Source organism: Coregonus clupeaformis, chromosome 26 (assembly GCF_020615455.1).
Source record: "Coregonus clupeaformis isolate EN_2021a chromosome 26, ASM2061545v1, whole genome shotgun sequence".
Classification (NCBI taxonomy): Eukaryota; Metazoa; Chordata; class Actinopteri; order Salmoniformes; family Salmonidae; genus Coregonus; species Coregonus clupeaformis.
In genome coordinates, this window is record NC_059217.1 from 44,415,200 (window position 1) to 44,429,703 (window position 14,504).

The following is a 14,504-nucleotide window of genomic DNA, read 5'->3' on the forward strand; positions in this document are numbered from 1 at the left end:
GGTAGTTAGCAGTCAGCAGGTAGGTCATCACATTAATAAGGTTGTTAGCGGTCAGCAGGTAGGTCATCACATTAATAAGGTTGTTAGCGGTCAGCAGGTAGGTCATCACATTAATAAGGTTGTTAGCAGTCAGCAGGTAGGTCATCACATTAATAAGGTTGTTAGCAGTCAGCAGGTAGGTCATCACATTAATAAGGTTGTTAGCGGTCAGCAGGTAGGTCATCACATTAATAAGGTTGTCCTTGATTGTGTCCCAAATGGCACCCTATTCCCTACATAGTGCACTACTTTTGACCAGGGCCCACAGGACTGTATGGGGAATAGAGTCCCATTTGGGACAGGCCCCTCGAGGTCCATCCTATCAGACGGTGAAGCTCTGTAGAGAGTGAGAGTATGTCCTCTAGCTGCAGATAATGCAACACACCATTCATTTCCTGTGGAGAGTAGAAGATGTAGCTGGAGATAATGCAACACACCATTCATTTCCTGTGGAGAGTAGAAGATGTAGCTGCAGATAATGCAACACACCATTCATTTCCTGTGGAGAGTAGAAGATGTAGCTGGAGATAATGCAACACACCATTCATTTCCCGTGGAGAGTAGAAGATGTAGCTGGAGATAATGCAACACACCATTCATTTCCTGTGGAGAGTAGAAGATGTAGCTGGAGATAATGCAACACACCATTCATTTCCCATGGAGAGTAGAAGATGTAGCTGGAGATAATGCAACACACTATTCATTTCCTGTGGAGAGTAGAAGATGTAGCTGGAGATAATGCAACACACCATTCATTTCCTGTGGAGAGTAGAAGATGTAGCTGGAGATAATGCAACACACCATTCATTTCCCATGGAGAGTAGAAGATGTAGCTGGAGATAATGCAACACACCATTCATTTCCTGTGGAGAGTAGAAGATGTAGCTGCAGATAATGCAACACACCATTCATTTCCCATGGAGAGTAGAAGATGTAGCTGGAGATAATGCAACAAATCATTAATTTCCTATGGAGAGTAGAAGATGTCACTTCAGATAATGCAACACACCATTCATTTCCTATGGAGAGTAGACATTGTAGCTGGAGATAATGCAACACACCATTCATTTCCTATGGAGAGTAGAAGATGTAGCTGCAGATAATGCAACAGTAGAAGTGGACGACGGAAGATGTTTCCTCCTCATCATCCTTTCCTCTCTCTCTCTCTCTCTCTCTCTCTCTCTCTCTCTCTCTCTCTCTCTCTCTCTCTCTCTCTCTCTCTCTCTCTCTCTCTCTCTCTCTCTCTCTTCTGATCCCTAGGAGGTCCATTCCTCTTGAAGTTAAACTTTTAATAGAATTTCTTGGAATGCAAGCTTCATAATTCATCTTCTTGAACTTTTATGACTTTTTCAGCGTGCACTCTTTCCCTATTTCTATTTTTATAGACCTTATGTTATGGACCATTTCCTGACTGCAGGCTGTGTGCTGTGCTGTGCACCCACTGAATCTTTCCAGAGCAACCAACACCTGTCTGAAAAGCCCTTCTCTCTGCACATACCGTATGGCCAATCCCAAATCAACCCATAGCTCCTAACACCTAGGCACTTGTATAGATCTGAGAGGATTGGATTGGTGTAATTAATTTGATAGTAGCTCCATATTGCCCTCTGAGGAAAGCAATGAGGAAAATTTGAATTTGAATTTCCGTTTACAACCCTGGACAGACCTTTGGACTCGGAGTCCAGTACAGATGCATTTTAATTTAACTCTGCTTCTCAGAGTATGAAAATATTCCTGCCTCAACAGAAAATGTGAATTATTATGTGGATTATAATTCATGGACATCTTTGTAGGGGTTGATACGTTTTTCGTAAGGGCAAATCAAGTCTGACATTTTTCAGTGGAAAATACCAACTTTAGAAGCCTTTTTAAACATTGAATACACTACAATTTGGAAAATTATCTGATCTAACAGAGATAGCAGATCTTAAATCACTCACCTTCTCCTGGTACTGCCGTCGGGACGAGTCCAGTGACTGAATGAGAGCGGTTGCATGGCCTACGAACATGGCGTAGCAGGTGGCGCCCACGATCATGCTGAGGATGGTGAGCCACACGTCCACCAGGCCGACAGGAGGGTACATACCGTACCCGATACACAGCATGTGACTCATAGCCTTGAACAGGGCGTAGGAATACTGCTGGCCCCACGTGTCATTCTGTAGGAGGGACAGGAGAGAAGGGGAATGGGAGATGAGAAGAAGAGTGAGAGAAGAGAAGAGAAGAGAAGAGAAGAGAAGAGAAGAGAAGAGAAGAGAAGAGAAGAGAAGAGAAGAGAAGAGAAGAGAAGAGAAGAGAAGAGAAGAGAAGAGAAGAGAAGATGTTGCCGATTGCCTATGTTCCAGGAGGAGCAAAAGGCCTAAATAAGTAAATATTACTGTTGAAATATTGGACTTCTGGAACCCTGCACTTCTGGAACCCTGCACTTCTGGAACACTGGACGTTTGGAACACTGGACTTTAGGAACATTGACCTTTAGGAACATTGGACGTTTGGAACATTGGACTTTAGGAACATTGGACGTTTGGAACATTGGACTTTAGGAACATTGGACTTTAGGAACATTGGACGTTTGGAACATTGGACTTTAGGAAGATTGGACGTTTGGAACATTGGACTTCAGGAACATTGGACTTTAGGAACATTGGACTTTAGGAACACTGGACGTTTGGAACATTGGACTTTAGGAACATTGGACTTTAGGAACACTGGACGTTTGGAACATTGGACTTTAGGAACATTGGACTTTAGGAACATTGGACTTTAGGAACACTGGACGTTTGGAACGTTGGACGTTTGGAACATTGGACTTTAGGAACATTGGACTTTAGGAACACTGGACGTTTGGAACAATGGACTTCCGGAATATTGGAATTTTTGGAACACTGGACTTCTGGAACACTGGACATTTGGAACACTGGACTTCTGGAACACTGGACATTTGGAACACTGGACTTCTGGAACACTGGACATTTGGAACACTGGACTTCTGGAACACTGGAGATTTCGAACACTGGACTTATGGAACACTGGACATTTGGAACACTGGACTTCTGGAACACTGGACATTTGGAACACTGGACTTATGGAACACTGGATTTATGGAACACTGGACATTTGAACTGGTGTCTCTCTGTGTGCGTGTGTGTGTGTGTGTGTGTGTGTGTGTGTGTGTGTGTGTGTGTACTCACCACCATCTTGTTCCTGGTGACCCAGCAGTCAGAAGGGAACTCCTGCAGCATGGGAACCAGGAACTGCAGACATCCATCCCAGTGACACAGCAGCAGCATCATAGCAATCAGGTTCACGATCCTCACCATGGCACTGGCCAGGTCATAGGTCATATGGAAAATCTAGGAAATTAGAATGAGAAAAACGTAATTGCACCCCACGCAATGTGGATTAACAAACATTAACAGGACCTGCAGCTAATTAAGTAACTAGACATGTACTGTACTATTTTGCCAGTGTAAACACTACTTAACACTAAACAAATGCACAATTTCAATTTGACAATTGTGCTGCTGCCTCCAATGTAATCAGATAGTAGTGGGATTAGTAATGGGATTAGTAGTGGGATTAGTAGTGGGTGCAGTAGTGGGTACAGTAGTGGGATTAGTAGTGGGTGCAGTAGTGGGTACAGTAGTGGGTACAGTAGCGAGATTAGTAGTGGGTGCAGTAGTGGGTACAGTAGTGGGATTAGTAGTGGGATTAGTAGTGGGTGCAGTAGTGGGTGCAGTAGTGGATGCAGTAGTGGGTACAGTAGTGGGTGCAGTAAGTGGGTGCAGTAGTGGGTACAGTAGTGGGTGCAGTAAGTGGGTGAAGTAGTGAGTCAGTAGTGGGTGCAATAGTGGGTACAGTAGTGGGTACAGTAGTGGGTACAGTAGTGGGTGCAGTAGTGGGTACAGTAGTGGGTGCAGTAGTGGGTACAGTAGTGGGTGCAGTAGTGGGTACAGTAGTGGGTGCAGTAGTGGGTACAGTAAGTGGGTGAAGTAGTGAGTCAGTAGTGGGTGCAATAGTGGGTACAGTAGTGGGTACAGTAGTGGGATTAGTAGTGGGTGCAGTAGTGGGTACAGTAGTGGGTACAGTAGCGAGATTAGTAGTGGGTGCAGTAGTGGGTACAGTAGTGGGATTAGTAGTGGGATTAGTAGTGGGTGCAGTAGTGGGTGCAGTAGTGGATGCAGTAGTGGGTACAGTAGTGGGTGCAGTAAGTGGGTGCAGTAGTGGGTACAGTAGTGGGTGCAGTAAGTGGGTGAAGTAGTGAGTCAGTAGTGGGTGCAATAGTGGGTACAGTAGTGGGTACAGTAGTGGGTACAGTAGTGGGTGCAGTAGTGGGTGCAGTAGTGGGTACAGTAGTGGGTGCAGTAGTGGGTACAGTAGTGGGTGCAGTAGTGGGTACAGTAGTGGGTGCAGTAGTGGGTACAGTAAGTGGGTGAAGTAGTGAGTCAGTAGTGGGTGCAATAGTGGGTACAGTAGTGGGTACAGTAGTGGGTACAGTAGTGGGTGCAGTAGTGGGTGCAGTAGTGGGTACAGTAATGGGTGCAGTAGTGGGTACAGTAGTGGGTGCAGTAGTAGGTACAGTAGTGGATGCAGTAGTGGGTCAGTAGTGGGTACAGTAAGTGGGTGCAGTAGTGGGTCAGTAGTGGGTACAGTAAGTGGGTGCAGTAGTGGGTGCAGTAGTGGGTCAGTAGTGGGTACAGTAGTGGGTGCAGTAGTGGGTCAGTAGTGGGTACAGTAGTGGGTACAGTAGTGGGTGCAGTAGTGGGTCAGTAGTGGGTACAGTAAGTGGGTGCAGTAGTGGGTCAGTAAGTGGGTACAGTAGTGGGTACAGTAGTGGGTGCAGTAGTGGGTACAGTAGTGGGTGCAGTAGTGTGTCAGTAGTGGGAACAGTAGTGGGTACAGTAAGTGGGTGCAGTAGTGGTTCCGTAGTGGTACAGTAGTGGGTGCAGTAAGTGGGTACAGTAGTGGGTGCAGTAGTGGGTGCAGTAGTGGATGCAGTAGTGGGTGCCGTAGTGGGTACAGTAGTGGGTGCAGTAGTGGGTACAGTAGGGGATGCAATACGTGGGTGCAGTAGGTGCAGTAAGTAGGTGCAGTAGTGGGTACAGTAGTGGGTGCAGTAGTGGGTGCAGTAGTGGGTCAGTAGTGGGTACAGTAGTGGGTGCAGTAGTGGGTGCAGTAGTGGGTCAGTAGTGGGTACAGTAGTGGGTACAGTAGTGGGTGCAGTAGTGGGTACAGTAGTGGGTGCAGTAAGTGAGTACAGTAGTGGATCAGTAGTGGGTACAGTAGTGGGTCAGTAGTGGGTACAGTAGTGGGTGCAGTAAGTGGGTACAGTAGTGGTTCAGTAGTGGGTACAGTAGTGGGTCAGTAGTGGGTACAGTAGTGGGTACAGTAGTGGGTCAGTAGTGGGTGCAGTAAGTGTGTCAATAGTGGGCACAGTAGTGGGTCAGTAGTGGGTACAGTAGTGGGTACAGTAGTGGGTCAGTAGTGGGTGCAGTAAGTGTGTCAGTAGTGGGCACAGTAGTGGGTACAGTAGTGGGTACAGTAGTGGGTGCAGTAGTGGGTACAGTAGTGGGTGCAGTAAGTGGGTACAGTAGTGGATCAGTAGTGGGTACAGTAGTGGGTCAGTAGTGGGTACAGTAGTGGGTGCAGTAAGTGGGTACAGTAGTGGTTCAGTAGTGGGTACAGTAGTGGGTCAGTAGTGGGTACAGTAGTGGGTACAGTAGTGGGTCAGTAGTGGGTGCAGTAAGTGTGTCAGTAGTGGGCACAGTAGTGGGTACAGTAGTGGGTCAGTAGTGGGTACAGTAGTGGGTACAGTAGTGGGTCAGTAGTGGGTGCAGTAAGTGTGTCAGTAGTGGGCACAGTAGTGGGTACAGTAAGTGCTATATGGCTGTAGTCTGTACTGGTACCCTGTGTACAGTCATGGTCAAAAGTTTTGAGAATGACACAAATACTGCCTCAGTTTTGATGATGGCAATTTGCATATACTCCAGAATGTCTCTCTCTCTCTCTTTGCCATGAAAATGAACTTAATCCCAGAAAAATATTTCCACTGCATTTCAGCCCTGCCACAAAAGGACCAGCTGCCATCATGTCAGTGATTATCTCGTTAACACAGGTGAGAGGGTTGACGAGGACAAGGCTGGTGATCACTCTGTCATACTGATTGAGTTAGAATAACAGACTGGAAGCTTTAAAAGGAGGGTGGTGCTTGAAATCATTGTTCTTCCTCTATTAACCATGGTTACCTGCAAGGAAACACGTGCCGTCATCATTGCTTTGCACAAAAAGGGCTTCACAGGCAAGGATATTGCTGCTAGTAAGATTGCACCTAAATCAACCATTTATCGGATCATCAAGAACTTCAAGGAGAGAGGTTCAATTGTTGTGAAGAAGGCTTCAGGGCGCCCAAGAAAGTCCAGCAAGCGCCAGGACCGTCTCCTAAAGTTGATTCAGCTGTGGGATCGGGGTACCACCAGTGCAGAGCTTGCTCAGGAATGGCAGCAGGCAGGTGTGAGTGCATCTGCACACACAGTGAGGCGAAGACTTTTGGAGGATGGCCTGGTGTCAAGAAGGGCAGCAAAGAAGCCACTTCTCCCCAGGAAAAACATCAGGGACAGACTGATATTCTGCAAAAGGTACAGGAATTGGACTGCTGAGGACTGGGGTAAAGTCATTTTCTCTGATGAATCCTCTTTCCGATGGTATGGGGCATCCGGAAAACACCTTGTCCAGAGAAGACAAGGTGAGCACTACCATCAGTCCTGTGTCATGCCAACAGTAAAGCATTCTGAGACCATTCATGTGTGGGGTTGCTTCTCAGCCAAGGGAGTGGACTCACTCACAATTTTGCCTAAGAACACAGCCATGAATAAAGAATGGTACCAACACATCCTCCGAGAGCAAATTCTCCCAACCATCCATGAACAGTTTGGTGACGACCAATGCCTTTCCAGCATGATGGAGCACCTTGCCATAAGGCAAAAGTGATAACTAAGTGGCTCGGGGAACAAAACATTGACATTTTGGGTCCATGGCCAGGAAACTCCCCAGACCTTAATCCCATTGAGAACTTGTGGTCGAACCTCAAGAGGCGGGTGGACAAACAAAAACTCACAAATTCTGACAAACTCCAAGCATTGATTATGGAAGAATGGGCTGCCATCAGTCAGGATGTGGCCCAGAAGTTAATTGACAGCATGCCAGGGCGGATTGCAGAGGTCTTGAAAAAGACGGGTCAACACTGCAAATATTGACTCTTTGCATAAACGTAATGTAATTGTCAATAAAAGTATTTGACGCTCATGGAATGCTTGTAATTATACTTCAGTATACCATAGTAACATCTGACAAAACTATGTCATAACACTGAAGCAGCGAACTTTGTGAAGACCAATACTTGTGTCATTCTCAAAACGTTTGACCACGACTGTATATCAAGCTATGGTTACTCATTGTGTATGTATTCCTGCTGTTATTACTTGTCTATTATTTCTCCCCAAAAACATCTCTCTGCGCTGTTGAGAAGGGCCCGTAAGTAAGCATTTCACTGTAAGTCTACACCTGTTGTTTACCAAGCATGTGACAAATCAAATATGGTTTGATTTGAGTCCCTCTACCCATAGGCCACATCACATTGTTGTTAATCTGCCCACCATTAGACCGCCAGACCAGACAGCACAGCAACACTATTATAATGGATATTTAGTTTTACGTAATCATCTGGGACTATCGTCACTGTGTACTAATGGTCCTGAGGGGGTGTGGGGGGGATTATATTCTCTTTACAGTGGTAAAAGATCCCACTAAGAACACTGCTAGTCTATTCTCTTTACAGTGGTAAAAGATCCCACTGAGAACACTGCTAGTCTATTCTCTTTACAGTGGTAAAAGATCCCACTGAGAACACTGCTAGTCTATTCTCTTTACAGTGGTAAAAGATCCCACTGAGAACACTGCTAGTCTATTCTCTTTACAGTGGTAAAAGATCCCACTGAGAACACTGCTAGTCTATTCTCTTTACAGTGGTAAAAGATCCCACTGAGAACACTGCTAGTCTATTCTCTTTACAGTGGTAAAAGATCCCACTGAGAACACTGCTAGTCTATTCTCATTACAGTGGTAAAAGATCCCACTGAGAACACTGCTAGTCTATTCTCTTTTCAGTGGTAAAAGATCCCACTGAGAACACTGCTAGTCTATTCTCTTTACAGTGGTAAAAGATCCCACTGAGAACACTGCTAGTCTATTCTATTTACAGTGGTAAAAGATCCCACTGAGAACACTGCTAGTCTATTGTCTTTACAGTGGTAAAATATCCCACTGAGAACACTGCTAGTCTATTCTCTTTACAGTGGTAAAAGATCCCACTGAGAACACTGCTAGTCTATTCTCTTTACAGTGGTAAAAGATCCCACTGAGAACACTGCTAGTCTATTCTATTTACAGTGGTAAAAGATCCCACTGAGAACACTGCTAGTCTATTCTCTTTACAGTGGTAAAAGATCCCACTGAGAACACTGCTAGTCTATTCTCTGCAGCCAGCAAAGTAAAGTGACAATATGCATTGTTATGTCATTTCAACAATATGTGTGGTGGCTCTTTTCAGTGTGTGTGTGTGTGCGTGTGTGTGCGTGCGTGCGTGCGTGTGTGTGTGTGTGTGTGTGTGTGTGTGCGTGCGTGCACGCGTGTGTGCATGCGCGCGTGTGTGTGTGTACACATGCTGATTGGATCTAAGTATACGTCTAATTGAGTATGGTATGGAGTTACGGGACGCTTTGTCAATTACACCTCAATTACTGATATCAGAACTTTATGCAAATGCAACACACAGAGAATCTAAACTAGTATTATATACTTCATATCTGAACCAGTAATATGTCATATCTGAACCAGTAATATATCATATCTGAACCAGTAATATGTCATATCTGAACCAGTCATATGTAATATCTGAACCAGTAATATATCATATCTGAACCAGTAATATGTCATATCTTAACCAGTAATATGTCATATCTGAACCAGTAATATATCATATCTTAACCAGTAATATGTCATATCTGAACCAGTAATATATCATATCTGAACCAGTAATATGTCATATCTGAACCAGTAATATGTCATATCTGAACCAGTCATATATCATATCTGAACCAGTAATATGTCATGTCTGAACCAGTAATATGTCATATCTGAACCAGTAATATGAAATATCTGAACCAGTAATATATCATATCTGAACCAGTAATATGTCATATCTGAACCAGTAATATGAAATATCTGAACCAGTAATATGAAATATCTGAACCAGTAATATATCATATCTGAACCAGTAATATGAAATATCTGAACCAGTAATATGTCATATCAAATAATTGAAATTGTAAAGCAGCACATTGAAACGACAGTAGGTATATGGTTAAGTGGTTACTATGACTGGGGTTCATCATCTACAATGAATGAGAGAGCAGATCACTGTCTTCTGTCCAGGGTTGGGGTCAATTCCATTTCAATTCAGTCCATTCAATTAGTAAACTCAAATTTGGAATGTCAGTTTACTTCCAGAGTTGACTGAGTTGAAATGTAATTGATCCCAATCCTGTCCCCAAGCCCTACCTCCTGGTGCTCCCCATGCCTTACCTCCTGGTGCTCCCCAAGCACTACCTCCTGGTGCTCCCCAAGCCCTACCTCCTGGTGCTCCCCAAGACCTACCTCCTGGTGCTCCCCAAGCCCTACCTCCTGGTGCTCCCCAAGCCTTACCTCCTGGTGCTCCCCATGCCTTACCTCCTGGTGCTCCCCATGTCTTACCTCCTGGTGCTCCCCAAGCCCTACCTCCTGGTGCTCCCCAAGCCCTACCTCCTGGTGCTCCCCAAGCCCTACCTCCTGGTGCTCCCCAAGCCTTACCTCCTGGTGCTCCCCAAGCCTTACCTCCTGGTGCTCCCCAAGCCTTACCTCCTGGTGCTCCCCAAGCCCTACCTCCTGGTGCTCCCCAAGCCCTACCTCCTGGTGCTTCCCAAACCTCCCTAGAAGGGAAAGACACTATGAGTCTTTCATCCTCTTACGAAAGGAAATTGTCTCTCTCTCAATTCCAAGAAAATTGACATTTACTTTTTGAATTGACTGGGTCACCACAACCCTGCTCCCTACTGTACGTCCTTCCACTGGTTTATATATCTGATGAGCCTGGGGAGCTTTAACAGATCAACAAATTAAGGATCTTCTCCTCCTACTTACACCCTACCTCCTACCTCCCTACCTCCTACCTCCTTCCACCCTACCTCCTACCTCCTACCTCCTACCTCCCTACCTCCTACCTCCCAACCTCCCTAACCTCTACCTCTCTACCTCCTACCTCCTTCCTCCCTACCTCCGACCTCCCTACCTCCTACCTCCCTACCCTCTACCTCCTAATTCCCTACCTCCTACCTCCCTACCTCCTACCTCCCTACCTCCCTACCTCCTTACCCCCAACTCCTTACCTCCCTACCTCCTACTTCCCTACCTCCCTACCTCCCTACCTCCCTACCTCCCTCCCCCCTACCCCCTAAATCCCTACCTCCCTACCTCCTACCTCCCTACCTCCTACCTCCCTACCTCCCTAACTCCTTACCTCAATACCTCCTACTTCCCTACCTCCCTACCTCCTTACCCCCAACTCCTTACCTCCCTACCTCCTACTTCCCTACCTCCCTACCTCCTACCTCCCTACCTCCTACCTCCCTACCCCCTACCCCCTAAATCCCTACCTCCCTACCCCCCTTCCCCCCCTACACCCTACCTCCCTACCCCCCTACCTCCTTACCTCCTATCTCCCTACCTCCTACCTCCTCCTACCTACTCCAAGTCTCTCTCACCTCTTCCCACTGGTGTATATATCTGATGAGCCTGGACAGCCGGAGCAGTCTCAACAAACTCAAGATTTTTGTAAAGCGCACTATCCTCAGCGCCCGGGCCGTCTTGTAGAAGTCTGAGTCGATCCTGGTCTCCACGATGAGGAAGATGTAATCTACTGGTATGGATGAGATGAAGTCCACCACGAACCAGCTCTTCAGATACTTGATCTTGATTTTCTGTGGGTCCAGGATGATCTCTGTGTTGTCCTCCTTGACGATGCCCGTCCGGAAGTTGAGGACCAGGTCGATGAGGAACAAGGTGTCTGAGATGACGTTGAAGACGATCCAGGGGGGAGTGTGCTCATCCTTGAAGAAGGTGATGCCCACAGGGATGATAATGAGGTTCCCCACCATGAGGAACAGCATTATCAGGTCCCAGTAGAACCTAGAGAGAACAGAGAGCGTTAACAGTAGAACCTAGAGAGAGGAACAGGGAGGAACCACAGAGAGTTTAGAACCGGGGAGAGGACAGGGAGGAACTACAGATATCTTAGAACCTGGGAGAGGACAGGGAGGAACTACAGATATCTTAGAACCTAAGAGAGGACAGGGAGGAACTACAGATATCTTAGAACCTAAGAGAGGACAGGGAGGAACTACAGATATCTTAGAACCTGGAAGAGGACAGGGAGGAACATGATGAATCAGAGAGAGAGAGTCTAAACAATCTCTACATGCCAACAAAATGTTGTAAAAAATGGGTAAGTTTAATTGTTACGGATACAGGTATCCTGTGTTTTTGTGTGTTCCTACTCTTTCTGCCCTAATCACAGGTGTCCTGTATGTTCCTGATTGGTGGTCGTTGAGGTGTCTGCTGATTGGACCAATCAGTGAACATTCCTGTTAATTGCACCACCTGTTATTCGTTTGTTCAATCACACATCCCATTTTATAAAAACCAGACTTGTGTTTGTTGAGTGAGAGAGACTTTTTGCCATATGTGAGTATGGACACGGTGGTGTCCTGTGTGTTGTGTACTCGCTAGTTGCTGATTACCCTGTTTAGTAGCTTTGTGTGTTTTTTGGGAAAGGGGGGTTTAAGCTAGATGCCCTTGGGCGTACATTACCCGTAGGAAGAAATCTGTCTATAAACACCAGTTAGACCTGAGCGGACCACCCACTGTATTTTTGTATGGTAGCAGTAGCCTAGCGGTTCTTTAGGCAGGCTAGATCAGTTTAGGGGGTTTTACACTATTGTTTCATTTCTTGGGTCCTGCTCAGCCCTTTTTCCCAAACCCTTACCGTGTGTTCATAAATAAACACTTTGTGTTTGACGGTAGTTCATGGTAGTTGTGTCTTATTTGTTCTCACTATTCCATGCCACACTTATAATTTACATGAATTTATGTTACGGGTCTCATGTCCATCCACCCTAGATGTTTAGAGCCACGGGGTTCGTAACATAAAGTGGGGGCTCGTCTGGGATCCTATCTATCCCATGCTACTCATGTAAATTAGTTAGTGTCTGGTTCAGTGTTGAGCTTAGCAGCTGTAACTACCTGTTTTTTTTTGTGTGTTCAGTAGTCGACGGCTCGTGTTGCTAGTAGGATGGCTACTTTTGATGTGGAAGCATTCTTGGAAAACCCTACGTGGGAGATTTTTGAGAATTGTCGTAGAGTGGATCTACAGGCTTTGGCTGACCACTTTTCTGTACCCATACCGAGGGGTTTAGTGAAAGCAGAAGTTAGGGAAGTAGTGTTAGCGATATTGTTAAACGAGCGAGTGCTTGAGTTACCGCCGCCTGAGTCTGCTGCTCCTGTAGGGGATGTGGTTGCTGTTCCTGTAAGCCCATCAGTGTCTGAGGACGAGGCTAAGGCTCCAGCCACATTGCCCCGTTATGACCCACTCTCCCCACTGACTGACAGTGATGCCAGGATGGATGTCCGCTCGACACGGCTCCAAATAGAGGCGGAAGAGCGGGCACAAATCAGGCAAGACAAGCTGGAGATGCGTAAAATGGAACTAGAGGCGCGTAAGATAGAACAGGAGACGCGTAAGCTAGAGGCAGAACAGGAGACGCGTAAGCTAGAGGCAGAACAGGAGACGCGTAAGCTAGAGGCAGAACAGGAGACGCGTAAGATGGAACTGGAGACGCGTAGGCTTGATCAAGAACTGGAGACGCGTAAGATGGAACTGGAGATGCGTAAAATGGAACTAGAGGCAGAAACAGCGAGGTTAGTCTCTGCTCATACTATGCCTGCTAGTGAGCCAGCCTCACCAGCGGTGTCGTCTGCTACATTTGATATTAGTAGACAGATCACCTTGGTACCTGTGTTTAGGGAGTCAGAGGTTGATTCCTATTTCGGTGTGTTTGAGCGTATAGCGGTAGCATTGAAATGGCCCGACGAGGTATGGTGCCTATTACTTCAGTGTAAGCTAACAGGTAAAGCCCAAGAGGTTCTGGCAGCGCTACCTCTTGAAGACAGTTTGAATTATGAAGTGGTCAAAGCTACTGTTCTTCGTGCCTATGAGCTTGTTCCTGAGGCATATCGACAAAGATTTAGGTCTCATAAAAAGTCTCCTACTCAGACTTATGTGGAGTTTGCTAGAGACAAAGGAAATCTGTTTGACAAATGGCACAGTGCTAGTAAGGTAACTGATTTTAACTCTCTACGGGAGTTAATCTTGTTAGAAGAGTTTAAAAATTGCTTACCGGAACGCATTGTAGTTTATCTGAACGAACAGAAAGTATCCTCACTGTCGGAAGCGTCTGTATTGGCAGACGAGTTTGTGTTGACGCATAAGAGCGTGTTTTCGAGCTGCGTACGGAGAGCAGGGCTGCGGAGTTGCTAACTTCTAGTCCTAGTCGACCAGCAGTACATCCAGCACGCCCAAAAGATGTGCGTCACTGTTTCTATTGTCATAAGGTGGGACATATAGTTAATGATTGCTTTCTGCTAAAACGCAAGCCGGGGATGACTCAGCACGCCAGGCCGCCAACGGGTGTTGGGCTGATTCGTACGGTTGTAGGGCCGGAATCAAGACAGAAGCCTCATAGTGAATGTGGTTTGAAAGTCCCTGTCCCAGATCACAGTTATGAACCGTTCATTTTTGAGGGGTTTGTTTCTATATCAGATGATGAAGCGTCTCAGCGTCCAGTTAGAATCCTCAGAGATACTGGTGCGGCGCAGTCGTTCATACTAGCTGATGTGTTGCCCTTGTCCAGTAATACATATTGTGGTTCCAGTGTGTTAGTACAAGGAATTGAAATGGGTTTCGTCCCAGTGCCATTGCACTTTGTGAACGTACACTCTGAGTTAGTCAGTGGATTGTTCAGAGTGGGCGTACGTCCTATGTTGCCAGTAAAAGGTGTGACATTTATAATGGGCAACGATATTGCCGGAGGAAAGGTAATACCCATATTGGAGGTATTGGATAAAAGTGACCAGTCTCTCTCCGAGGAGCTGGCACAGGGTTATCCAGATGTGTTCCCCGCTTGTGCTGTCACACGTGCTCAAGCACGACAAGTGGGTGAAGTGGTAGATTTGTCAGACACGATTCTATTCAGAGAGTGTGACCCAGAGGATAGTTCGGGTGCTACCTCTGGTAAGCTGGTGCAGTCTGACCAACAGCC

At 46.2% G+C, this 14,504-nt stretch overlaps 1 protein-coding gene across 1 annotated transcript in view; it reads right to left on the reverse strand.

Annotated features, from left to right (window-relative positions):
- Positions 1-14,504, reverse strand: part of LOC121540105 (potassium/sodium hyperpolarization-activated cyclic nucleotide-gated channel 2-like) — a 55,713-nt gene that overhangs the window by 18,188 nt on the left and 23,021 nt on the right. The window contains exons 2-4 of the mRNA XM_041848726.2: positions 10,893-11,316; positions 3,231-3,392; positions 1,980-2,198 (exon numbers count right to left, since the gene is read on the reverse strand). Of these exons, the coding sequence (XP_041704660.2) occupies positions 1,980-2,198; positions 3,231-3,392; positions 10,893-11,316 (805 nt within the window). The remainder of the gene's footprint in view (positions 1-1,979; positions 2,199-3,230; positions 3,393-10,892; positions 11,317-14,504) is intronic.